The 26151-nt window shown below is 55.7% G+C and overlaps 2 protein-coding genes and 1 long non-coding RNA gene across 13 annotated transcripts in view; all 3 read right to left on the bottom strand.

Annotated features, from left to right (window-relative positions):
- Positions 1 to 21752, bottom strand: LOC311444856 (uncharacterized protein). 3 transcript variants are annotated; one of them, XM_084536266.1, is made up of 8 exons: positions 21620 to 21752; positions 16594 to 16676; positions 16348 to 16508; positions 11994 to 14213; positions 11704 to 11883; positions 10283 to 10382; positions 9499 to 9627; positions 7293 to 7453 (listed from the first exon to the last, which is right to left on the bottom strand). In XM_084536266.1, exons 4-8 carry the CDS (start codon positions 12029 to 12031, stop codon positions 7346 to 7348), a joined length of 555 nt encoding a protein of 184 aa, XP_084392392.1. In that variant the 5' UTR covers positions 12032 to 14213; positions 16348 to 16508; positions 16594 to 16676; positions 21620 to 21752; the 3' UTR covers positions 7293 to 7345. The 3 variants fall into 3 exon arrangements, 2 of the variants coding, with proteins under 2 accessions (XP_084392392.1, XP_084392391.1); XM_084536265.1 differs by having other exon boundaries at positions 12856 to 14213; XR_014698108.1 differs by lacking the exons at positions 7293 to 7453; positions 9499 to 9627; positions 10283 to 10382; ... (3 more) ...; positions 16594 to 16676; positions 21620 to 21752 and adding exons at positions 1 to 115; positions 1765 to 1834; positions 2054 to 2177; positions 2304 to 2387.
- Positions 2393 to 4179, bottom strand: LOC311444858. Its single transcript, XR_014698109.1, has 3 exons — positions 3919 to 4179; positions 2838 to 2908; positions 2393 to 2506 (listed from the first exon to the last, which is right to left on the bottom strand). It is a non-coding gene; the product is annotated as an uncharacterized lncRNA (long non-coding RNA).
- FBXL18 (F-box and leucine rich repeat protein 18) overlaps positions 17253 to 26151 on the bottom strand; it is a 22669-nt gene continuing 13770 nt past the window's right edge. For 2 of the 9 annotated variants that reach the window (XR_014698103.1, XR_014698107.1), the window contains exon 6: positions 24951 to 26035. Coding sequence is in view for 3 of the 9 variants with exons in the window: in XM_084536258.1 (XP_084392384.1) it covers positions 22381 to 22469; positions 22626 to 22783 (247 nt within the window). In the remaining 6 variants the exon portion in view is untranslated. The other 7 variants (XR_014698102.1, XM_084536259.1, XM_084536258.1 and 4 more) reach the window with 7 other exon arrangements.

Genomic DNA, 26151 nt, shown 5'->3' with positions numbered 1-26151 from the left:
GCTGCTGCGCCTGGATTCGGGACTGTTGTTAGGTTCGTTTAGGAATCCATTGTTGTCCATGTGAATTCTTTTTTACATTTCAAATAACAGGATTATTTCCCCAGGGGGTAATATCCTGTAATTTGAACACAATAATGGGAATAAATTACTTACTTAGAACTAATAACGACAGCCTGATTCCAATATATATAGGAACTGTAACAGCTTTGGTTAGTTAAAGTGTAATTGTGTCGACGGATGACATTTTCTTTCAAAGGAATCTGAATGACTTTTAATTAAATTTGCTGGGGGTGGGGAGGAGAGGGAGATACCGGGCAGATCTCTGCAGCCGTGGCCCCAAAGCAGCGCGGGGAAGGCTGGTGATGGGGCAGGACCCATCAGGGGCAGGATTGGGGTCGGCTTCTCCCACCCCTCTTTAGGATTTTGGGGTGGGGGGCAGATTGGCACCATGCAGGGCAGGGGGGGCACTGGGGTCCTGGGCACCCCCAGCGGATGGGTTTTGGCCATCAGTACTGGGAAAAGGTGGTGGGAACCCAGCGGGCCCCCAAGGGTGTGATCCTGCCCCCGTGCCCCCTCCCCAGAGCATCCCCCTGAGCTGCTGCTGCTGAGGAGGGCAGGGACGGATGGAGGGGCACAGCCTTGCCCCTGCCCACCGGTGGGGATGGAAGAGCTGTGGGGTATCCCGGGGGGGGCTCTCCCGTACCCCAAAACACCCTGACCAACCCCCTGCTTTGCACCTCTTCCCCCCATACAGGGCTTTCCTGCGAAGCACCCCGGGGGGGTTAGTTCTGACCCAGCAGCGCTCGAGGTTCCCCTTGGAGGAAAAAAAAGAAAAAAAAAGAAAAAAAAAAAAGAAAAAAAAAAAAAGAAAAAAAAAGAAAAAAAAAAAGAAAATAAAAAGGCATCTTTCAGCCACGGCGTGCAGAAAGCCAAGTCCCTGCCCCGAAATATCTCCGAGAGGAGCGGCGTGCTGCTGCCAGCGGCTCCGGCCTCCTCCTCCTCCTCCTCCTCCTCCTCCTCCTCCAGGACTCGTTTTCCTCTGTTTATCTTGAAAATATTTCTGCGCTGAGGTCCCACCCAGCGCCGCCGAGCCCTGCGAGGCCGCCTCCAGCCTGACACACGGCCTCTTGTTTATCCAGAGCCAGTTTTACAAATAGCTCATTAAAGCCCGGGGGCCTGCTTACTGCAGGGAAAAAAACCTCGCCGAGCGCACCCGGCCGCACGCAGCCCCCACCGAGGCTCCCTCCGGCCCCCCCCGGGATGGGTTGCAGATGGCTGCTGGCTTTTGGAGTTTCTCAAGATTTCAGATTTTTAATCATATTAATGATTATAATGAGGAGAGCCGGGGCTGGAGCTCCCTCTGGTCCCGTCCCTGCCCCGCCGCTGGGATTTTGGCGCGTCCCATGCGATGCTGCTGGGTCTGGGTCATGGGATGGCGGTAGGGTCGTGGGGTTTTTGTGAGAGCCTGCTGCGAATTGGGGTGGTTTGGGGGTGGATTTGTAGGGATTTGGCTCGGAGGGCTGTGATGGTGGGGTTTGGCACACGGCAAACTGTGTTAGGGGTGTCCCGTTAGGGGCTCGAGCCTGGCCATAGGGTGTGGGTGCCTCTGGCCCTGCTGCCAGAACTGCCCTCAGCCAGGGGGATAGGATTGGGGACCCTGCCCTGATGCCCCCTCCTCACCACCCCAATGTGATGCCGGACTCAGCCCCAATTCGGGACACCCACCCCGAGCATCCCCTCCCCAAATCCCCCCGCGGCACGCACCCACGCAGGGATCCTTCAGCGCAGAGCCGCTCCCAGCCTCGCCTGGCCGAGGGGATTGAGTTACCTGCCCCTGCAGGAATAAAGCAGCCATTCAGCGGCGCTTTCCGTCTTTCCCTCTGCCAAGGCCAGACACCACGGTGACCGTCACACACCGAGGCAGGGAAACACGAGCCCCCTCCCTCCGACGGTGACCCCAATCCACCCGCGTCCCCCCTTTCCAACCCCATAACTCCAGGCAGAGCGCACGCTTCGCTCGCCCGTCCCCGGCTCCCTTTATTTTTAATAAAACCTTTAAGAGCAGAAGTCAGTCCACAAAGGCAGCGAGATCTCCTCCCGGGACATTAATCACGGTCTTGGACACGTTTTTTGCTAATTAGCCGAAGCGTTTGCCTCGACGGGGGAGAAATTGGGGCCTGGGAAAATAAAGAAATAAAAAATTATTAAAAAAAAAAAAAAAAGGAAAAGGGGAAGGGGGAGAGGTGGGAGGGGAGGAAGAAATGGGGCAGAGGGACAGAGGTTGAACGCTGCTCTGTGCTCACATCCCCGGGGAGCAAAGCCAGCAGCAGCAGCTCCGTCCCCAGCCCGGTGTTATCGGGACGGGGCGATCTGCAGCCCACATTTTACCTTCCCCAGCCCCTTCCTCCTCGCCCCGGTTATTGCCCGTCGCGACAGCAGCGGGCTCTTTGAAACACGCTGGCTGGAGGTTTGACTCGCTGCTTTATCTTTTACACGGCTGTTAATCCTGGGGACACATGTTTCCTATAAGCTGGTGATATTTAACATACAATAAGCGCCTTATTAAAGCGCGGGGGCTGGCTCCACGCAGACCGCTCCCCCCCCCCAAAATGTGCTCCCGGCCGAGGGCACCCCAAAAGGCCACCCCAGCACCCGCCGTGGCCATGGGTGTGCAAGGTGCTGCACCCTCCAGGGAGAAAAATGCAGCAGGGTGAAGGCTCCCCTGCCCCTGAGCAGTTCATGAATGCGAGGAGAATTCCTTGCAATTTTTTAAAGTCTTATTTTGTAAGTTTTTTTGGCACTGCCTGGCACTGTACATGTGGAGGTTTGGCCTGTACCCGGGGCTGAGGTCCCACCGCAGGCAGCTCTCTCCAAGGGGCAGCTGGGGAGGTTTTGGGGTGGCACATTGCTATGGAGAGACCAGGAAAGCGTTAGGGAGGGCAAAATGCAGCAGAAAACCTTCATTCCCAGCATCTCCCAGGGCCGGTGTGGCCAGCAGCGGCCGGTGACCGCAGGGACACGGCTGGGAACAAGCCCATCCCGCGCAGGAACAGCAGCTGCCCTGGGCAAACTGCTTTTTCCAAGAGTCCAACCCAGTTTTCCTAGGACCTGATGTTTTCTGGGGAAGGGAACACAGAGCAGCCCACAGCGAAATCCCTGTCCTGATGCACTGAAAAAAAAAAATAAATAAAATCCCAGTAAGAAACCAGCTCCCAGCACGTAACCTCTCCACACCGCAGCGAGCAAACCCTCGGATAGAGCCGGGGAGGAAATTTCATGGCACAAAACTGCTCGGCACGACCCCCTTCTCCCAGCAAAACCAAGCGAAATGACAACAAAACCGGGCGACACTTTCCCCGCTAGGGAAGGGCACCCGGCTGCGGGTCCCCCCGGCCGTCCCCATCGCTCAGAGGAGAGGCAGCGAGAGCGTCGCTGGGGAGCCGGGGCCGCTCCTTCGGGCAGCGCTAAGAAAATAAATCGCAGCTCTTCGGGGCTCTTCAGCACGAGCTTCTCATTGCTGCGGGATGACACACGCCGCCCCCACCAAAACAAGGCGCTTTATTATGATTCTGTTTCTAATTTGGGGCTTGGAAATAATTTTCCATCCCGGCTTCCAAACTAAACCAATCAAAAGAAAGAAAAAAAAAAAAAAAAGAAAGAAAGAAAAGAAAAAAAAAAAAAAAAAAAAAAGAAAAGAAATTTGCTTTCCAGAGAGCCACCCAGGGGTCGGCGCTCCGCGAGAGGGATGGGAGCGTGAAAAGTCACGGGAAAGCTTGCGGCAGTCGAGGCGAGGGCTGCTTCCTGCACCCATTTCCAGGAAAAATAATATATATTTTTTTTTAAAGTTAAAAAAAGGCAGTTATATAGAGAGCATAATGCATAAATCCTTCACCATTTTTTTTTTTTTTTTTTTTTTACCCAAAGTCTCCTGGTGGATCCTGTTTGCTCCTTACACCCCCAGGCGCATCCACGCTGTCGCAGGCGTGCCCAAACCAGCACGCGCGGCGCTGGCGAGGGGCGGTGGAAACCCTGCAGGCTTCCTCTGCCGTTGTATAAGAGCCGCTGGAAAATAATAATCCCCCAAAAATTCGGCGCTGGGAGCGTGACCAGGCTGCTTCCCAGGCGGCCGGCGCGGTTTGCAGAGCCAACGCTGCACGAGGGGAGAGGAGAAAAAAAAATTAAAAAATGCCTCCAGGTGAGGAAAGCGCTGCGGAAAGGTCAGGATCCCAGCTGGGTTCATACCAAAGTCCTCCAAAAAAAAAAAACATAAAAACCAATAAACACAGAGCAAGGCACAGAGGCAGAGCACCCGGCATGCTGAGCGGCCGCAGCACAACAAGGTTTGGTGTGACTCAGCGGTGGGCAGAGCCGAGCCGCTGCGTCCCGCGGGTGGGCTCGGCCATGGGGACCCCAAAGGAGAAGCCCCCAGGGTCGAGGGGAGGATGCTCGGCGTGGCCCCGTGAGCTTCGCTGCGTGGATCCGTTCCCCTCCCCAGGAGGAGGCAGGAAAGTGGTTTGGGGTCACGCTGGGAAGGCTTCAACGGGAAACACCAACCACGACCGGGGGTCTCCGGCCCTCATCTTTTGGGCATGGGGAGAGGTGTTTAGTCTGCAAGGTTTTCCTGTCCTCCCCAACCCAGTTCCTGGGGGTGTTTCACGTGGACACCCAAGAAGTGCCCTCAACATGGCCTCAGGGCTTCTCTGCATCTCCCCTGCACCTCCGGCTCATCCCAAAACCCCCGGGGCTGCCAGGCGCTCCCCACGGCACCAGCGCTATGGAGGAAGAAATTGGAAAAATAATAATAATTTATTTATTATTTTTTTTTTTTTAGAAAAGAAGCAACCCGAAACAAACAGTTTTGATTTATTGCTCGCGAGGAGAAATAGAGCATGTTGAAAGAAAGCACAGGAAGTCCTGGGGATAATAAATCCTGCGCGGGAGCAGATAAAGCCAACGTGCTTCCACGCTTGGGGAAGGCGGCGAGGTTACGGGGAGGGCGGGCGGGTAAAGTTTAAGGAATCTGGGGTGGGTTTTCGGGTTAAAAATACCCCAAAAAAATAAATAAAGTTCAGCGATGGCTGCTGAGCAGCAGGGGCCTGGCACGGAGCCGACGGGACTGTCCTCATCACCTCGAGTTTTGGGCACGGGATGAGCCCAGGTGCCAGGGAAGGGGACGGCGCGGCGAGGTCCTCCCTGGTTTGTGATCCCCGACCCGCAGACGTGTGGCAGGGATGTGACAGCACCGGGATGGTCTGGGGAGGACCGGGGCTGCTGCCCGTCCTCGTCAGCCGCAGAATAACAGGAATACTGGATGCACTGCGGGTACAGAAACAGCACGTACTCGTTTCTGGCTGGGTTTCCTGGCAGCCCCAGCGAGGATTTGGCTGCGCAGGAATTTGGAAGCTGCCTTAAATCCAGGAGAAATGAGAAAAGGCTGGAAGAGACTTTCTGAGCGGAGTTCCAGCAGCAAATCCCTGCTCAGCAGCAGCTCACGGAGCAGGGCAGTGCCTGCCCGATGCATGGGACCAGGGACACTTTTGGAGATGGAGGTGCTGGGTATCGCGTCCTCCTCCATGGGGACACCGTGGGGCCCCCCAGGACCCATCGCCTCCCTCTTCCACCACCCCAAAAAGCCTCCTCAGCCACAATGTGCAGAGGGCAGCCTCCAAAACAGAGAGAGTGGGACGAGAAGTCCCTGTGCACATGGGGGGTACATACTGGCTAAAATACCCATTAATTTATAGGAGTCCCCATCGGCACCAGCCGGCAGGATTTGGGCCACCCTTGAAGCGAGCCCTTTCCACCACAATGGTTTCTATCTCTCTTAGGATAACATTTTTAATCAATATCCCCACCACCCCACACACTTGCTGTACAAACAAGACCTCTCCTCGATGTTTTAAGCACCCTGAGCCATGCATCCGCAGGGGCCCCAGGAGCTCTGCTTCGAGCCCAATCCCCCTTCCCCAGCCCCTTCCCCTCCTCCTGTTTGCTCACACCCGACCTACAGAAAGGAACATGCTCCGTGTTCCCCAAAATTTGTCCTCCTTCACTGCCCAGCTCCCTTCTGTGCAAGAGGCTGGGACAGGGATGGACACAGGGGACCCCACACAACGTCTCCAAGTCACACTGTATTCACCCAAAAGGGACTTTTCTCCTCCTTTTTCCCCACCTACAGCCTCAGGCACCCTCTTTTCCTCTCCACCTGCACCATGACCAACATCACCCAACATCCCAGCTGGATTTTAAATATTAATCCTTTAAATCCCATGTGGGAGCCTGCAGGGGAACGGCTTCCTATACGGACAGCTTCCTATATGGACAGTTTCCTATACGGACAGGAACTTTTGCACCAGGCTGAGCATCTACAAAACCAAAGACACCAGCAAAGCCCACTTTAAACAAGAGCAGAAAGACAGCCCCACTCTGGCCAGGTACACAAATTAAATTAAATCCCAAAGTCCAGACCCGAAAAGCCTCTCCCGAGCAGGGGGAACCCTCGGTGTTTCACCTGGGTCGGAGAATAGCTACTGATGATGCTTTGGGGTGAGCAGAGATGCTCATTGGGGATTTGGGATCCTCTCCCATCAACCCACGTAGCCAAAAAATCCATTTTTTTTTGCTCATCATCAGCAATCCACCATAAAAAGGGGAAAGAAACCCCATTGTGCCCTCACTCCCATACAGCCAGGGCGGCGTTAAACCACACCAAACGAGCAAGCGGATGGTAAGGCAAGGAGAAAAATTGCATTAAAGAGCGAAATCGGGTTAAAAACCCAAGCGTGCATCATAAATACCAGCACAGGGTACGTGCGGGCGGAACGGCCAAGCGCATCGAAGCGGGGGCGCAGATAGCCCTAAACGCAGACAGCGCCCCTGAAAAAATGCTTTGATTAGGATCTGGGCAGCATTCAGCCCAGATGTTCATTTGTCAATGAAAGAGGGATGGGGGGGAGGTGAGAAAGGCTTTAAATTAATCTTTACAACTAGAAAGGAGCTTGTAATACACACCATATGGGCACCAACGGCCTCCGAGCCCCCCCGGCCCCACCGCGGCTGCCTTGGATCAGGCTGGGGCTGGATCCCCCCCCCTCCTCTCCCAGCCCTGATTTGCCCCCATCCCAAAATTTCAGCCTGGGGTTTTCCCAAAACAACCAGGGGAACGTGAACCCAAAGTGCTCGGCCCCTTCCACATGTGTTTTCATCCTCCCCCCTCTTACCGTGCGCAAAACTGCGACTCCTCTCTATTTTATCACCCCCCCTCCCCTCCCGCATCCACATGTGGCTGCTTTTTTTTTTTTTTCTTCTTTTTTAACCCCTCCAAGCAGAGGGCTGAGGCTGTTGATTAAATGCCATCCGTTCCAATTAATCCCCCTAATGGACTCGTCGGCATCACGGCGTGCATCGAAATGAACGCTCTGGCACCTCTCGGGGAGCAAACCTGGGGACAGACCTGGGGAGGGAGAAATAAAAATTAGCTGCAAGTGCCCGACGTGCCGTGGTGCTGACGGGGCTGCGGGCGGCCCCCAGGAGCTGCAGCCCCAGCAGAGCAGCGAGGACGGGAGCTGCTCCTTCGTGGGAAGAGGGGAAAAAACAAAACGTGCTGCTGGGGCAGGATGGATGCGCAGGAGCCCCCATGCATGGAGACATCCCGGGATTTTTTTTTTTTTGCTGCCCTGGAGCCCTGGGAAGTGGTGGCAGAAGGATGCTGAGCCCCATCCCTGCTGCATCCTGATGGTTTGGGGGAGCTGCTCGGCTCCATCCCTCCTGAAACTCAGCCCCTGAATCCTCACTGCCCCCCGGCCCTGGCACAGCATCTTATCCAGCCCTGGTTCCCCCTGAGCTTCCAGGAGGTGACCAGAGCACAGCAAGAGGGAGCTGGGAGCACACGGAGTCCCTTCCAGCTGGGGATATTCTAGGATTTTATGATTTTATAACTCTGGGAGCCCCGCATCGCCTCCCCGCGCCTTACCAGCACCCGCAGCAGGGATTTCTCATCTCACCCACATCCTTCTAACCTTGTGCTGTCCTCCAAGAGTGGGAAATTCAACAGCCTGCACCCTGCCAGCGCACACCAGGCTGAGCACCCAGCAGCTCTCAGCCATGCCCCAGCACCCAGGGGACCCCTGGATGCAGCCGCACCGATGGACAGCACCCAGGGGGCACGGGGAGCGAGGATGTCCCCGGGATGGGGGCACAGGGAGGTGTCACAGCCCAGCTCAAGGGGACATCAGCCTTTCCTCCAGAAGCTCCGAGGCCCCGAGGAAGGAGGCAGCAGCAGCAGGGGTGCAAGCAGAGCCCTTTCTGCCACCGCTGGGGGCTCGCACGGGGTCCGGAGCAGCGCGCACGGAGCTGGGGAGCAGTGCGGGGTTTGTGAGCGGTGCTGAGCCCCGTCTGGGCCGTGTCCCCCCAGCGGGACGTGTCCCCAGCAGCCCTCCTGTCCCCATCGCACAGGCTGTAGTGACATCTGCTGGGCTCTCACTCAGGAGCTCCCCACCAAAAATGTTCAGCGCAGACCCTCCGGCACCGCACGGTGCCAGGCCCTTTGCCATGCGAAAACGGGGGACACCCGGCCCCAAACTGCCCCAATGTGCCCCAAATTTGGCTCCACAGCACCCCAACAGCTTTGCTGCCACCCACAAGCCAGCTCCCAGCCAGGACAGCATCGCCACGGGGGTGAAACCAAACCTCAGTGCACCAGGAGCCACCGGGTGCCCGCAGCACCTCGCCAACAGCACGGGGCTCCTGCTGGGAGCAGGGGGGTGCTGGCAGAGCCGAGGGGTGCTGGTGGTCGTGGTCCCCAGGGAGATGGGGCAGGGGGCTCCCGGGGGGGCCAGGAGCTGGAAAAAAAAAAAAAAAAACAAATCAAAAACCCGCATCCAGCTCTGGGAGGGGGGGGAACGATCAAATGAGGAGCGGGGGTAGGTTGTTTATCTCGAGCTGATTTTGATTTTCTCCTTTCAAATATCAGCAGGATGCTGAGCCTCGCCTCATTATGCAAATAGAAGCAATTAGAGCTCACCCAGGCTCTGCCCACGTGACGGGTTTATGGCACTCGCCGAAATCCTTCCTGCTACACGAGAGGAATAACAACAGCCCCCCAGCCCCCGGCATCACCACCCAGGTGCCCTTCGATGCCCACGGGGGAGGATTTTCCCCCGAGGAGTCTCCCCATCCTCCAGGAGGACACCAGTCCCACCAGTATCAAGTCCCACAGGGTCCTGGGATGGGGAGAGCCACGCTGGGAGTGTCTCCAAAACCTTTTTCTCTACCCAGCCAGGTGGGACCCCAAAAATGCCTCAATTTAGGGCTGGTGTCTGGGTGGATGCGCTTTGTTGCAGGGTGGCTTCAGCTTCCTCAACACCTACAGAAAGGAGCAAATCCAGAAGTGTTTCCAGCCAGGGATGCAGCCTGCCAGAAGCCCCAGCCTCGTGGGTGACCTAAAGTCACCAAATGGGGGTGAAAACCCCCAAAAACTCCTTGCAGCCGCACACGCACCTGGCAGAGGGGCACCCACATGGCGATGCCAGGAGGGTGCTCCGTGAGGATGAGGAGGGATGGGATGAAGCTGGCACGGTGGCACCGGGGTCGGAGGGTGCTGGTGCCCCTCGTGGGGCGCACGGCGACCTGCAGGGACCAGGCACGGGCATATATCTGGTGCTGCTCCCCTCCATCCATCACCTTCCCCCCGATTTATACCCTTGGAGGGTATAAAATCCCACCTGGAGGCTGCATCCCCAAAGGAACACGGGAACCGGGGCGAGTGAAACACTTCCAGTATCGATCTCCCTCCTCATTTATTTTTTTCTCCCCTTTCGGATGCAAATGGAGATGGATGAGCCCAGGCTGCACCCGGGAGGCTCCTCACCTCCAAGGGCATTTTGCTGTCTGCATTCCTGGGGTGAGGAAAGGGCACGGGATCCCCAATGTCCCCTCTCTCTGCTGGGTCTCTCACACAGCTCCGTGCTGCTGGAGAGCTCCCAGGCAGCTGGCTCAGCCCGGGGGCGTTTGATACAGAGCACGCTGAGAGTTCATTACAGGCTGTTTCGTGGTGTCACCACATTTAGCATGCGAGCATCCCGCAGGAACCCCGGGTCTGGATCCCCTCGCTGGGTTCTGCAGGGCCCTGGGGTGGGCAGGCAGCACGGATGGGGCTGGGTTTGGGGTTTGGTCTCCCCCAGCCAGGGCAGCTCCGAAGGACGGGGTAACACAGCGTGAGAGCTCCGTGGAGAGGGGTTTGCCAAAGCAGAAAATAAATGGTAAAGATGGAGCAGCTCCGTACCTCCAGCGCTGTGCAGAAAGGGATGCAGGGGTCCAGAGCTGAGCTGGCTTTTCCCCAAATGGCTTGATGCTTCCAGACGAGGAGCTCCAACACCTGGTTTCTTCTCCCACAGCACGCGAGCATCGGGCAGAAAGCAGAGAGAGGGGAGATCCGGGTGCACCCCACGTCCCGGTGAAGCCTGCGGGTCTCACCCCGAGGTGCTACAGAGACAAAGAGCTGAGGACCAAGATAAAAATCTCCCCGTGTCGTGCTGCAGGTGTCGTGCTGCTCCAAACCTCCCCAGAAGGAGCCGTGCCTCGAGCAGGGCTGGAGCAGGACGCACCGCACATAGGAAGGGTTGGAGAGGCTGAGCAGCACCGGCCGCGTCCCTCCTGCAGCAGCAGGAGCAGGATCTGGCCCAGAGGGTGTAGGGCAGGGGCTGGACCTGCCCCGGGGTCAGCCTCTACCCAGCTGCTTGTAGGCAGGGCTCGGGAAGAGGTTGTTTTGTTTTTTTGTTTTTTTTTTTTCCTTCCATGACAGAGCGGAGCAAATAATTCATAGCGGATAAATAATTCACGGCGAGTTTAGCCTTCCTCCGGCTGCGGATCGTCTGCGAGCTGTTAGCAATTATCCCGTATTTATTCGCGAGGCAGAGTTTTTAGTTAAATTATTCAGACAAGCCAAGGAAAAGCCCGGGGAAAAGGAGGAGATACCTGAAGCTGCCACTCGCCTTCCTCACCGGAGCCCAGCGTGGGACGAGCAGGGGTCTCCATCGCTCCTGCTGTGCCCCCCGTGCGATGGGCACCTGGGATCAGAGCCCCCCCGGGGTGTCCCAACCCCAGTGTCCTTCTGCTGAACAATCAGGAGGGCCTGGAGCACCACCCTGAACACCCAAGGGTGCTGCACAACCACCTCCAAGCACACGGATAACCAACACCCCTAGCTGCATCCCGCATGGATCAGGACTCCTGTAATCACCCAGGCTCCTTCCCCTTCAAATTCTTCCTTCCTGCACTACCACGGGACAAACCTCCTCTCCTCCAGAGCCACTTTCCTCTTTCCACAGCTCCCAGTTTGCTCGGGGGGGGCTCTCAGCACCCCACCTGCCCTGCGCCCCGCGGCCGCTCCCCAGGGCGCAGGATCTGGAAGGAGCAGCCCCCATCCCGCAGGGATGCGAGGAATGCCCCGCGTCAGCACTTGGCCAGCAATAAATAACTAAATTACGGGGGAAGGTGGAGGCTCCGGCCCTGGGGGTCTCGAAGGGCTCCCCCCAGCTCCATCCCCAGCACTTTGGGGGCTCTGGGCTGTCGGGGCCACAGAGGTGCTGGGCATGGGGTGCGCGGCCTCGCCACGGTGAGGCAGCTCTTGGAGGAACCCGACTCCCCCCCCGGGGTGGGGAGTACAACACAAAGAGCTTTTGTACAAAAAGCAGATGTTTCTACCTCAAGGTGTGCAAGCAGAGAGAGATGGGGGAGAGAAACGCAGCAGCTCGGAGCTGGGAGAACAACGCGGGGAGGGGAGAGAAGAAGACCAGCATGGTCGAGCCCCCGTTGTCGGCCCTTTTTGGGGGGCAGAAGGTTCGTAACCACCCCAAAGGGTTTCCACGTGCCAAGTGTTGGGGTCTGCAGGGCACAAAAACCACAACAGAAGGGCTGCAAAGGGGTCGGTGCCTGCGTGCCCGTGGGGCTCTGCAGGTACCAGGGGCCGCATCCTGCCTTCCTGGCGTACTCACTGCGTCCTTCCAGCCCCAGCCGTGCCCCCTGGGGACATCACTCAAGGTACAGCCGAGGAAGGGACACGTTCCTGCCCGTGTCCCCACCGCCGTGACCTTGGCTGCGCTCACGTCTCAGCCCCAGCAGCCCTACAACCCGCGGTGCAATCGCCGAGCCCCTGCAGCAGGGGAAGCAGCTGCTGTCCTGATGAAAACCACCGGGACACAAAGCACAGCACCCCCTGCCCGCCTCCCCGGCTGGGAACGGCAGCACCTGGGCCGTTATCAGATGGGCTCGGGTACCCCACGCCTGTCACCTGGCTCCAGCACCGCGCCGTTTGCCAGCCGGAGAAGGACGGGGCTGCAAACGGAGCCCAGAAAGCCCTCGGCACCTCCCTGAGCTCTCCACGTGCCCAGGCTGGTTTTGGGGACCCCCGTCCCGCTCCTGTACCTGTCCCCGTGCCTCCAGGCCCCTGCTGCTGCTCAGGTGGAGGATGCTCAGCCCCTCACCCGAAGGAAAGCTCCCTGTCCTTCAACTGCTTGCCCAACAAGGAGCAGAAAGGCAGGATGCTTCCCTCTTTGCTGCAAGATCTCAGACATCTCAAGGTTTTGGGAAGCTTTGGCTCCCTCTGGCAGCCCCCCAGCTCCCGGCAGGAGTGCTGTCCTGGCACAGGGCAGGGGATGCTGCTCAGGACCAGACCCAGCGGGTGGCGTTGCCTGGAGGCGATGAAGGAACGCGCCCAAGGACGCACCAAGTGTGCTCCTCACATCGGGGAACCAGAGGTTTTCAGCTCCAGAGGCAGCCTGGAAGTCACCACGGCGCTGATCCGCATTCACCCAGCACCAGCCCCGAGCTCCGCTTCGTTTGGGATTTCCCCGGTACCTTTTGACTCCCTTGAGAAAGGAAAAATCTGTCCTGGGGTCACCGCTGGCTTTGGCACAGAGACATTCCCATGGCAGCAGCTCAGCAAGGATGGATTTGGGGTACAAGGAGGCAGCCTGCAAGGAAAATAGCGACACGGGAGGGTCCCCGGTGTGCCGGGATGGCTGGAGCTGTTGGAGAGCCACCGGTGGGTTACGAGCCCAACACAATTTTGAATTGGAGAAGCGTTTCCAGGAGAGGCAGAGGAATACAAATGCCATCGGACCAGACACGGGGGAGCTTCATCTGAAAGGCAAATATTTCAAGGGGAATAAAAGCCGGAGAAGGGCAGAGGAGCTCATCCAGCTGAAGCCCAGCACCGGTCCGAGACCAGCAGAATTTAGAGAGGGGGGAGCAGGAAGTTTCCTCCCAGCCATCAGAGCAAGGAGATGCCAGCACGGCCCTGAATGAGAAAAAACAGTGTGAGACACCCCAAAACCAGAGCAGGATCCCCTTCCCTGACACAGCCACCAGCACTAACAGCAGACGACAGTCAGAGCAGAGCCCTAACCCCGCTGTAAATGATTAAAACGAGGGGCACCCAGCTAAAGCCTGATTGCAGGGGGCTGCTCGTGCATTTGCTGGGCAGCTGGGCCGTGCTCACGCAGAGCCCGCAGGGCACGGGTAGGATTATGCTGGAAATGGGGAGATTCCCCCAAATCCTACACCCTGATCCTGGCGGAGGGGTCGCCCTCCCCGTGGGAAATGGGCTCACAGATTCAACAGGACGGGAAAGAGGAAGGTGGGTGATATTGGGGTTAGGAGGTGCGGCTGAAAACATCAAATTCATCAAGGAGAAACACTACTCTGGGGTGTAAAAGGATAAAACCTGGTGCAAAGATCAGAGCTGCTCCAAGGGGCTGCCTCGCTTCGCACCCCGAGTGCCTGGAGGACATGGAGGGACCATGTCGGGGAGTGCGGCGATGGGACAAGGGGAAACGGTTTTAAACTACAAGAGGGGGATTTAGGGGAGATGTTGGGAGGAAATTCTTCCCCCAGAGGGCAGTGAGGCACTGGAGCAGGCTGCCCGGAGAGGCTGTGGATGCTCCATCCCTGGAGGTGATTAAAACCAGGCTGGATGGGGTTCTGGGCAAGCTGATCCATGGCAGGGGATTGCAATGAAGCGTTCCCAGCCCCTCCGGTGGCTCGGGACCTGCCCGGTGCCGTCAGGAGGGTGACTGCAGCCCCAAGGGCAGATTTGGCAGAAACGCACCCAAACGGCACAGCAGCCACGGGCTGTTTGCCTGCCTGCTGCCAAGAACTGCTGGGGCCTCCGGCACGAGAGGGGCAGCGACTTGTTTCTTCCTCTCGACTTTTTCCTAGTAAATTAAACATAATAACAGTGGTAGTAAAACCCCCTTGGCTTTATCCTCCCCCAGCAGAGCCGATGCAATTAGCAGCTTCCCTGACTGGCAGAGGCACGATTTACTCCCAAAACGGGGTGCGTGAAGACGTCGGGGCAGCAGGAAGCTTCCATTTGCCCCCCAACCACGTTCCCCTCCCCGGCCGTTCCCACCACGCAGCATCAGATAAGCTCTCCCACCTCGTTTCCTCGTTAGCAGCTTTGGGAGGTGCAGCCCCTGGCTTGGTTAACAAGCCCCAGGGACGGAGACACCTCTCCGCAGGGAGACCGGGCGCCGTCACCCTTCTGCGGGATGCTCTCCAAATCCAGGCATCCCAAAACCACGTTGGTAGCCAGGACCTGGGCACGAGATGCTTCAGAAGCAGACTGAGCTGGCCACCCTCAGCCAAAATACCCCGAAATACCCCTTGCAGCAGGGAAATGAGTTCCTGTGATTTGCGCAGGCGTGCCAAGGGGAAAAGCGAAGAGGGCTCCGCGGTGCTGCATGGTGCCAGCTCCGTGCCAAGGGCATGGTGCACGCAGTGGGATCACCCCGTGCTGCAGTGGCTTTTTCAGCAGCCAAGCTGCTGCCCGGCCAGCCCAGGAACAGCTGAAACCTCCCCAACCTTTGGTTCCCATCCCAAAAAGCCTCCCTGTCCCCAGCACGGGACGCAGCTGCAACCTCACCACCTCCAGGGCGCTCGGCTGACCTTTCCCAGCACCGTGCCCCGCACAGGGGGGCACCTTTCGGCCCCAAAGGGGACCCCGGAGAGCAGCTCGCTCCCTCTGCCCCCGCAGACCATCCTCCTGCTGTGCTCGGCCAGGATTTCACGCCGAGCTCACGGGCAGGAGGGGCACGGCCGCGGCGGCGAGCCCCCCGCATCCCGCGGCTGCCGTTTGGTCCCCTTTTAGAAGGCCCCGTGTTTGTACTTCCAAACAGCCCGTTCGCCTAATTGCCAGAAAAAAAAAAAAAATGAAAAATAAAAAAATCAAAAGAGACACAAAACAACCCTGCTACAATGACTAATTAGCTCGCTCCTGCCTCGTACCCTGTAAACAAATGTATTTGTAACCAATTTGCAAGCACTTTGCATAAGGGGCCCAGAACACTCGTGCCTGTTTGATGCATTTTGACATTAATTTGATAATAGCGGCTTAACAAGGAATCCAGGCTCCCTAGCTATAAATATGCTGCTTTTCCACTTCCTTTTATCTGCACAGTGAAATAATGTTGTTTTTCCCCCTGCTGCAATAACCACCATCCAACCCTTTCATGAATGCCCTTTATGTCCTTTAGCATTTTCAAGGCTTTTTTTTTTTTCCTTTCTTCCCCTCCCCTTCTTTTCCTCCTCCTGGAGAAAGCAAACGCCTTTTATTAGCCGTGGTTTTAATTCCTCTTTATCGGGGGGAAGGAGGAGCGAGGACGGCGATGTTACGGCGATAACGCTGCCGGCACGGGGAGGCGCTCAGAAATCCTGCTCCTTCCTTTGGGCTTCGTGGGGGGGGAAAGGCTCGTTTCTCTGCTCCTTCTCCTCTTGTTTCTCTACTCCATGCATCAAAAAGCAAATTGGAGCACAATAAAATGGGAAAAAAGCACCGGAGGTCACTTGGATGCCAAGCAGAAGGCAGCCCCTGACCCAAAGGATGCCCCCCCAGGAATCCCCGCTTTGGGTTTTTGGCTTCAGCCCCTGCTTGGAGAGGAGGTGACAACACAAGGACGTGTCCCACGGGGACTGAGCCTCTGCTGCAGCTCGTCCCTGCCCCGACACCAGCCCGGTCCCCCCCGAGCCCTCCTCTCGGATCATTAATGCCAAAACCAAGGCGCCGAGCCCAGGTTGGAGGCCTAGCAGAGGCTAGGAGCACATTCCTTCCCCAGCCTCCTCCCTCCTTATCTCTTTCCTCCCTCCCCCCAAAAACACGTTCAGATGAAAGTGACTGGAACAATAAAACCTGTAAATTAAACACGACGGGGGCTGCTCCGCGCCCTGTCCAACAGGGGCATAAAAAAGGCAAAGGCGAGCCCAGGATCACCTCTAAAATTTAAGCCTGGTGACCTTGGACCAATTAATTTGGGGGAGATCAGTGCAGACGCACTCCCTGCATGGAGTCACCTGCCAGAAGCCAAACACGCAGTGATCCCGAGAGCTTGTTCCTCCCCCGTTTGTTTTGGGGATTTCTTAATCCCATCACAGCGGCGCTAAGGGGATTAACCAAGCCCCTGGGCTGCGGCTCTTCGGCTTCGTGCAGAGGGGCGCAGCTCGCTGCCCAGGGGCTGTGGGAGCAGAGCAAGATTTAGGGGGGTAGCTTGGGGTTTTTCGGGGTGCCAGACCTTCCACTGCTCACCTCGGTTCACCTACCTGCAAACCAGGGGCTGCGGCTGTGCTGTCCCACAGAAATGAGGCTCGTCAGCACGTGGACACCCAGGGAGGAGCAGCATTTCCTAGGCATGAAACAGCCCCTTAAAAGCTCACGTTGGTTCAACTTAAAACACGGCACCAAAGCGTGCCCTCCCGGGAGGATGGCCTCTAAGGGGAAACACGAGGCAGGAGGCAAGGAGAGAGACCCGGTTCCAAACAGTTTCACTCTTTATTTGAAGTTTTACATGCCACCAGCGCACAGGAAAGCTGCACATTCAGAACTGGACTCACCACGAGAGCACGGGGCCAGATGCAAACACGAGCACGGAACGAGCGCACGGCTGATGGAGGAGCCCGAGCCCAGGAGCTGGCCGGAGCTGCAGGCCAGCAGCCTCCTGGTGTCCCTCGGTGTGCTGGAGCCAGCCCCAGGGCCACCTTCCCCGGCCATCCCCTGGTCACAACCCAGCTCTCCCCTCCCAGGGCATCGCCGTTCTCCTCCAACGAGCTCACCGAGCGGTTTTGGCAACGTCTCCGCCAGAGCCGAGGGGGTTCAGGGAGCCGCTGCCCGAGCGATGCTGTCTGCATTCCCCTTCCCATCAGTTTTGACAATGAGAAACAATTTCCACCCGCTGTTCGTAGCGAGAGACGACAGCAATAGGGACTCTTACACTGACATTTTATTTTCAAAGGAAAGTTTTGATAGAAAAACATTTTCCCCCAGCAGCCTTGGGCAGGGAGCTGCAGCTTCCACTTCAAAGGACGAACTTCAAAAACCAATCCAGTGTCCTAATGGTTTTGTGCTACATTACTTAATTGTCATACAGCTAATTAGCAATGCCTGATTTCACATTCGCCGTACAGAGACGAAGTTCACAAAAGAAGGGGCTACTTAAAACAATAAATAAAACAAGGCACCAGGCAGCCAGGCTCCGACAGCATTAACATAAAACGTTACACTTTACCATTGAAAAAAAAAGAAAAAAACTGAAATAAAAACCCCACCGTAATTAAACTTATATTGATGTCTTCCTTCAGATCTCAGAGCTTTGAATTTCCACGAGGGAAGGGGGAGAAGCAACGCGGAGAGGAGCAGGGGCTTCGCACGCGCGCCCGCGCACGCATTTTGCTGGCGAGCGGTGGAGATCTTTAAAATCCCAATTATTTCCCTATCACCAAGTAAGATCGGGATCAATCGATGGCACAGCCTGACCCCTTCCCTCGAGCGTTGGGGGGGGAATTAAAAAAAAAAAAAAAAAGGAAGGGGAGGGAGAAAGGAGAGCGTCAGAGGTCAACGCCACCAAACAATGGATATTGATGTCTCCATTCATTTCCAGCAGCAGAAAGGTCAATGCCTCCCTTGCTTCAGGTTTTATGGCCGAAATCCTGCTGCTAACAGCAACAACGTTAGTAGTCAGACCTCATCCATCCCGTTTCGTTATTCGGGTTATTTCTAACCGGGTTAGCCATTTTGAAAATTTGACGAAAGCCGGGGGTGAGGGGGGAGCAGAGGGGAACTGAGCCCGCTGAGGGACGGCTCCCGTCGGTTTTTGGGGCTGCATTTCCCCCCCAAACCCGTGCTCTGGCTTGTCCCTCGCTGCCCCCTAACACAGGAGAAGGGCCGGAGGCGCCGTCCCCTCCCCATTAATCGTTATTCCCCGTACATATCCCGCCTGGTTTCTATGGAAATGCTTCTCCTGCCACAGCACCCCGTGCATCTCGTCGGAGGGGTCGGGGAGCCACAGCGGAGGAGATTCGGCCCCGCAGCACCCAGCCGGGCTCGTGGGGCGCCCCGCAGGCAGGAGAGGAGCTGTGGCTGCCCGATAAGGACCAAAAATTGGGGAGGATTCCCCCCCCATGGGGATAAACCAACCCTCCTGCGCCGATGAGGCTGCACAAACTGGAAAATGCCAGGCATCCACAGCCGGGGCAGCCTCAGAAAAGGGTAATGGTGATGCCCAAACATCCCCACCACCAAATCCCAAATCCCCCTGAGGGAGTGCTGGTGCCACCCAGCCCCCTTCCCACTGCCAGGTTGCAAAGAGACCCTAAAATCCACTTGGCGAAACAGCTGAGGGAGCAGTCCCCTAAAATCCACCCCTAAAAGACCTCCTGAAACACCGAGGGCTCGGTCCCACCAAGCTTCTTCCACCACAACCACCATCACTCCCCACACCTAGAGCCTCCCAGCCCGCAGGAACCCAAAGCCACGTTCCTAAACGGGACTTTGAACAGGAACAGAGCAAACGACTTCTGATTTTACCCACTGCTGGGACTCGCCCCGGGACGTCCATCTCCCGGGGACGCGCAGCCACCTTGCCGGGGTCACAGCGCAGGCTGCTGCTCCTGCGGTCCCCAGAGCTCGCAGGGCTGACGTGGAGAGCAGCACGAAGCGCCAGCAGGGACCGGGAACCCTGCAGAGGCAGCTCCTGCGAGAAGGGCACCTTTGGTAATCGAATTCATTTATTTGAAGCGACGGGAAGCAGCAGCAGCAGGCGCAGGGATCGCCTCGTCAGGCGCTGACGGGTGGCAGGGGGAGATTTCCAGAGAGGTGAGGACAGAAACCAGAGGAAAAGGGGAGAATTTCTTATTAAATAAAAGCAAAACCACCAGTCCCTCTGTCCTCTCCTGCACGCCGAGCGGTCTCCGAGCCCCATATATTGCTCTGCTCTGAACATATGGTGCGATGCTTAATAGCCCGGCTCTGCCAATCGGGGACTATTCGGGTGGGTTCTTTTTTTCCCAGTGTAAATGTTGCAGAATATAAATTGTAATTAACACCGCTGCCAAAATAGCACTTAGAGAAAATAAGCACATTATTAACATCTGGTGGATCCTGCCTGGAGTGCGGGAGCAGCGGAAATTCGCACTCACCAGAAGAGAATTTGTAGCAGGGGTTGGGAGCCTCGGCCCGCAGTCGGGGAGCAGGGAAGGAGCTTTTAGCTCCTCGCCACTATTTATGGGGCTCCTTTTACCACCTGTGGGTGATCCCTGCTCAGAGCTGGTAGCGTTTGCATCGGGACTTTTGACCTGTCTGCATGAATACAGCTGTCTGAACGTCGTGCTGCAGGCAAGGGGATCGTGGTGCTGTAAAACCTGCCTGGTTCTCTGCCCCAGCCCAGCGGGACAGGCAGATGGGTATCGCTGGTGCTGCAGCGTGTAGGTGGAGAGAAAATCCCTGTTTGGGATGGGGACAGCCTTTCCCCTGCTGTGCACAGTACCAAACAGGTCCCTTTAGGCAGCAGAGAGCTGGCTCCATACCCTCAGCCTCCCCTCTACCCTGCCCTGAGGCTGGAGGCACAGCGGACAGCGGCGTTGGTGTTGCTTCACGCTGCCTGCTGCCTAACCCCCATCATTTATTCCATGAAGGAAACCTGGACGACAACCAGGCAGAGCTGAAGTGGCCTGAACTGGACAGAGCAGCGACTCGCGTGCCTGCCAAGAAGTCCATCTGATTTGCTACAGTGTGGGAGGAGGAGAAGGGGAAAAAAAAAGAAAAAAAAAGCTGTTGGAGAGGGAAAGAGGGATTCAAACAGCCGAGCGATGTGACAAGAGGTAGAAAGAACGGCCTCGCTGGGACAGCAGGAGAGAAAACAGTGGCGGGATGCCAAGGAGAGGGTAGCAGCCTGCTGCACGCACCAGCACGGCATCCTACCTGTGGCACTCGGGGCTCGTCTGCAGGAAGATGCAGCTGCTCCTGGAGGAGCACGGACTGGCCTCGGTACCGGCTGCTGGTGGAGGAGGGAGAGAAGCTGAGGGCAGACAGCGAACAGGCAGGGTTAGTTTTAGCAGTGCCCAGATGTGTGGTAGTAGGTTTGTTATCCTGCTCATCAACACCATAACCTGTCCGAGCGTAGGTTGCTGCTGTCTGATTTACACCAGCAAGAGATTTCCAGCCACGTGCACATCCGACTGATGGGGAAGTAAGGAGGGAAAGTCCTCCAAAGCTGCGAGATGCTTTTTGTCCTCAAAGCTGTCCCACCAAACCAGGCTTCCTATGAAATGCTGATCACAGAAGAGCATCTGGGAGGTGGCACCCAGAAAATGCTGACAAGGAGATGGGGACATCGCCTTTGGACGACGCTGGGCCTCCCCAGAAGAGCACTGCTCAACACGAGACCGTGCTCAGGACATAACAGGTGGAGAAGTTACTGGGTGATCGCTGCGTTGCCGAGGACGGACCCACTGCTCTACCCCAAAATACTCCAGCAAAACAGAAACCCGACTGCCACCCAGAACCGTCGCTCCAGGAATTCACAGCTCGGCTTTTGGTTCAGCTGTCTGACGCTTTCAAAAAAGTGCTCAGTAAATAAGGCAAGATGAAAGTGATCCAGACCGCTGCTGATGCCTGAGGAGGTTCTGTGGAGCGGAGAAGCTGCCCGAAATCACACCGCAAAAACGCTCGGTAACATCTCTAAAATTAGCACGAGCTCAAGGCATGGGACCCGAGGACAGAACGGGCACGCTGCATTCCCATCTAAACGGCGACACGGACAGCACTTCCATCAGACAGGAGCCCCAGCTCATTCGCTGCAGGCTCCATCTACCCTAGGACAAGGATTTCCTAAAGAGCTGAGAGCTTCTGCCACCAGGCCCACTGATGGGAACCGTCTCAGCCAGAGCATACCACGGTCGAGGTGCTAATAACCTGGAGCTGTTACCCAAAAATTAAAGAGAGTCCTCGTGGTACTTCTCATCAAAGGACCCTTAAATATCTGTGATTGCACGTGTGTGCGTGTGACTACAAATGCGGGTCTGTAACACAGGAAAAACGTGATGCATTCCGATGGAGCAACACATTCGGGCCTCTTGGCTGTCTCAGGCTTTCTACTTTGCCCAAAACAGACCAAAGCACAGGATGATTTCCACCAATATCACGAAGCACGCCGCCAAAGTACACAGGGGCCCTTAAAAAACACACCGGGCGACACAGGGGGGGAAGAGCATTATTACGTCAGGTTCTCTTACCTTTATCTTGAGGAAAGGAACCAAGCAATTAATTCATCATTAACCACAAGGAAACACTCACCACATTCCAGAAGCCTTTGAGACAGGCTTTTCTGATGCGAGCACTATCCAAGAGATGTTTCCCCACTGCGAAGGAACAGCTTTTTTTTGTTTTGTTTCGTTTTTATTTCGCAATTGCACCTACTGAAAGTGATTGTACAGCATCCAGCGAGGTGGCCGGGAGCTGAAGGTGGGGAAATCCAGGCCAACGAGAAGCTGTTCCACGCGTTCCCTCCGAGCGTCCTTGCCATGCTGTGCGCCAGTCACCACCACAGGTTGGGGGGCTCTTCGGCCACTCGGCTTTTGAACAGGGTGATTTCATCCAAGTGCCTCATGGGGACGTCTCTGATGACCTCCGTCAAGTCCTCGTGAAGCAGAGGGAAAATGACGACGTTTAGCGCGGGGCGGTCCGCCTGGAAGCTGAATCAGACACAGGTTATCAGCTGGGGAGGAATAATAAAGCTCCAGGGCAACTGGAGGGGGTCGAGTGGATAAAAACCACACGGCGGGGGCAAGGAAAGATGCTCAGGGGGGCAGCTGGAAGTCAGGGTCTCCCTCTCTCCTCTCCGTGTGTCATTGGGGAGCACAGGCTGGGCTTGTGCCCTTTTCAGAGATCTGTTGAGCTGACACAAGCTTGATGAGGGCAGGGAGAAAAAGGTTTTAAAAAAATAAATCACAACAGCGTGGTATTCTGAGATCCCAGCTGAGCAGGGTACCCAGCGACAACAATTTACACCACCTACAAAGCAGCAGCAAGTTGCAGGGCTGTTAAAAAAAATAAAATCAGGCCAAAGCAGCGCTGGGCATTCCCTCAGGGCCGAGTGTGGGATCATTGCTCCAGGCTCGGTTGTTCTGCATGCAGAGTCTGCACTCTGCAATTAGAGCACAGGCAGGTTTAGAAAGCTCAGATCTGCAGATAAGCATTTAAGAGCGCACACACACACACACACACAGAGCCTCCTTTTTAACACAAGTGGCAGAAACCTGTCTTAGCACTCCCTGGGTTTGCCCCCAACACATGTACGTACCCCCTCTTTGCCACTTCAATTCTGGGCTCCAGTTTCTAAATCCACAGCCCCAGGGGTTTTGTCCCCTCCTAGGAAAACCTGCGGGCTCCTCCTGTCCTCCCAGCTCTTCTTGCCAACACCTCTCTGCTTTCTGGTATGCGCACCGAGAGTCCCAGACCCTGCAAGTGACAGGCCTGATATGACAGCACGAGAGAGGAGCAGCAGAGGAGGAGAAGAGCAAGAATTAAAGCCATCTATACAACGTATAAGGAGCCATATAAAAAAGCCCAAGACCCCGTTAAGCAAGGACGCTGCGTAACAGCAGCCCAGCAAGAGAACGTGGGAGAGGAGAAATTGCATTGCTCGGGGTAGCACAACAAAAGAGTTCAGCCTCCTAAAGCTGGGGGGGAAGGAAGTTCTGCCGTAGCTTAAGGGCTACACCCTGAAGATTAAAACACTTGTGACTATTAGCAACGTGCCACCAAGAGGTTTCCAGTGAACCGTGTGACAAGGGCCAGCTCGGTGTCACTCTGGGGGAGGCAGAGTCGAACTGGCAGCGTCAGTCCCTCGAGGCTGAAACGAGTTGCGTTGGGTGGAGAGAAGGGCCGGCTGCTAAACAAGCTCCTCTTACCCAGACGTGTGTCTGAAGCTCGTCTTTAGCACTGAGACGGGCAGGGTTCCCTCCAGCAGAGGGGATGGCTGGCGGTTTGGCTGCTGGAAACACACGGGAGAATCCCCGGTGCTTGCAGTGCAGACGGCTGAAGAAAAGGCTACAGGAGGCTGGCATTACCTGGGGGACAGCGAGGATGTTTCCATGCACAAACAATTTGGAGCAGAGCTGCCAAAAAAATGCTGCAGAGGAATTCCCACACCGAGTTCAGCTGCTGAGTCCTGGTGGGTTAAATTAATTTGCCCGAACCTAAGTAGCCGCAGGAGTGAGGATTTCCAGCAACAGCACTACCTGGGGCAGTTTTCTATCTTTCTGCATCACGGACTGCCCTTCATGCCTCACGCCTGAGGGCTGGCAGAAAAGGACACGGCTCCTTGGGAGGATCTGGAGGCCTGGGTAGGAGCTGAGCAGTTTCTTACTTCCCCGGCTCTACAAGAAACCAAGCAGCAAATAATCGCCGATCTGGGAGGCGGTTGGGAAAGTCTGCGGTGCAATTACATAAAATACAGCAAATGTCTCTTTGATAGTCCCTCCTCTGCCTCAGCTCTTCATGTTCCTTACCCAACACCACAGTCCTGCAGAGAAAATCATGTTAATAGGCCGAGCTTACTGAAGTTCAGCTAGGAAGAAGCAGCGATCTTCATGAGACGCAGCCTTCCTGACCGTAACCTCCCCAAGGCAAAGAAACCTCTGCCTCTTTCTTCGTATATAGAGCCTCCCAAATTAGATCTGCATGCTGCCTTCTCACCCTATACAAGACCGTGGCTTATAAGCAGCCCTGACATGTAGCTACAAGAAGGACCTAGAGAAGTTTACACGACAATCCGCCACCAAGAGAACTGAAAAACCCCAACGCAGTAAGCGTACCTTCCAAAGAGGCCGGGGTTATAGAAGAGGTTTGAACTTGATCTTTAAAAAAAAAAAAGGAAAAAAAAGAAAGCTTTGTAATTTTCTCTCCCCCTCAACAGGAAGCTGTACGTTACTGCAAACCTTGTAAATTCCATACCCCAGCAAGTTGACGCCGGAGAATTCTTTCCATGTACAATTTGCGTGATTTCAGAAAAAAGAATCAAATGCACATGGCTCGCTATTATTCTCGGCTAAACGTGCGTGCAAAGCCTCTCCTTTAACTGCCTGTTAAAAAACACCCCGATTTTAACGAGCAGCTGTCATAATGTTAAACCGGGATTAGCAGTTCCCAAAAGCAGGCTCCCTCCGCAACCTCTGCTCCTCGAGTCCGTCCCCGGAAGGCAATTCCTTTCTTCGTACACCTGTCCAGGTGGGCTAGATTAAGTGAGAAGCACTTAGAGCCCTCGTTCGAAAGGCCCCGGGCACGGGGAGGAGATAACAAGAAGGGGAAGAGATCGAGTTAATGAGTTGCAGAATAGCTCCTGTAATCTTCTTGACGGTTCTTCCTCATTCCACACCTGGATGGACTTCAAACTGGGTCTACCCCTGCGAGAGCGCGGCTCGTAAAACGAAAAGCTGAAGGACAGAGAGGGATATCGACCCGGGGAGACAAAAGAACTGCAGTTCCAGGCATGAAACCCTGCTTTTTTCCGAGGGAAAGAAGCCAAGGATACGCTTACTTGCTCTCTCCTACGAAACCTCCAGACTAAACTCATCATGATTAATTAAATGAAAGCAAGTTTGCGAGGCAACTGACTAGCAGCCCCTTCAAAACATGTCCTTTAATCAGAAACAACCACTGGGATACAAAGAAAATACCCCCCCCCCCCGCACACATATTTTCCAGCCATAGCCTCTGGTCCAGCAGACACAACACCAAACCACCAGCAGGAACTTTTACAAGGAGGTCTCTGAAGAATCCCAGTTGGGATCTGGACACTCTGTGGGCCTGGCTGCAGCAGCTGGCTGGAATCATCCACGGAGCTGAAAAACAGATATCAGATCGTAGCCTGCTTCGTACATTCCTCCCAGCATCAACGCTGCACTCAGACCTTGAACAGGTTGCCCGTAGCTGAAAAGGGTTAATGGCACTCTGTTATTTGCCTCCAAAATTATCCCAGAACAGGTGTGGACTGGACACAGGAAGGTTATTTTCAAGCGAACAGCTTGGTAAATAGCCTACCACTACGCTCTCAATTACTTCCAAGCAGCGTGGCAGGATGCAATATGTAGGTCAGGGACAAAGTCAAAAAGAAAGGGAAAAAGTCCAGAGCAAGGTCTGCACTTTAATCAGATTTCCCCCCGATTTTAGCAAGACAAAAGAGTCCCTCCCCGGAATGCAGTTATCTCCTGGCAAACACTCCCGGTGTGTGCTTTCAGACACAGCTCTTTGGAGAGGAAACCAAACTCCACCTGCTGATACGGCCAAAGGGCAGCCCAAAGCTGCAGGAAAACCTCAGCAGAGAGCCTGCAGCCGTGGGTTGTGCCCTGCTCTGTCTGTCTGCACCACAAATGCCCAGAAGACGACAGCTCCGCTACCTTAGGAGCTGCTCAAACTTACCTCCAACCCCTACGGATGGGAAAAGGCAGCGTTTGGAAGCAAAGGATGTAATTCCCCTTGCAATTTTCCAGAGAAACCTAAGAAAAGCCCTGTGCTAAATTCACGTGCTTTGGCACAGCCCACTTCACAGCTGCTGGCAAGGTGGCGAGGGCAGGCGAGGCGGTGTAATTAAGCACTGGCAACAAAAGAAACTCACCCCAGGTAAAACGAGGAAACACGACGCAGCGGGAGCGGATGGAGGCCAGACTTTTAACCTCCACAAACCGAGATAAGCTCATGGGAAAAGAGGCTCTAGAAAGGAAAAGGAAGGAAGGAAAGAAGGAAAGCAGGAGAAGGCAAGAGGGAGAAGGCACGGCGTAAGTTTGTTGTTGCTGGAAGACCGGCTCGCATCGGGGAGCTCGAGTGTG

The sequence above is a fragment of the Aythya ferina genome (assembly GCF_964211825.1).
Source record: "Aythya ferina genome assembly, chromosome: 15".
Classification (NCBI taxonomy): domain Eukaryota; kingdom Metazoa; phylum Chordata; class Aves; order Anseriformes; family Anatidae; genus Aythya; species Aythya ferina.
The sequence above is the reverse complement of the archived record's forward strand: the minus strand, read 5'-3'. Positions and strand labels throughout refer to the sequence as shown.

What these genes read in the sequence shown, in the direction of transcription:
- LOC311444856 (XM_084536265.1), bottom strand. Translation starts at nt 13,115, where the DNA reads ATGGCATTTGTATTCCTCTGCCTCTCCTGGAAACGCTTCTCCAATTCA. An exon ending in CTCTGCTTGCACACCTTGAG is followed by an intron (nt 10,383 to 11,703) that starts GTAGAAACATCT and finishes CTGTGGGAGAAG; the next exon opens with AAACCAGGTGTTGGAGCTCC. An exon ending in CTTTCTGCACAGCGCTGGAG is followed by an intron (nt 9,628 to 10,282) that starts GTACGGAGCTGC and finishes TGGTCCCTGCAG; the next exon opens with GTCGCCGTGCGCCCCACGAG.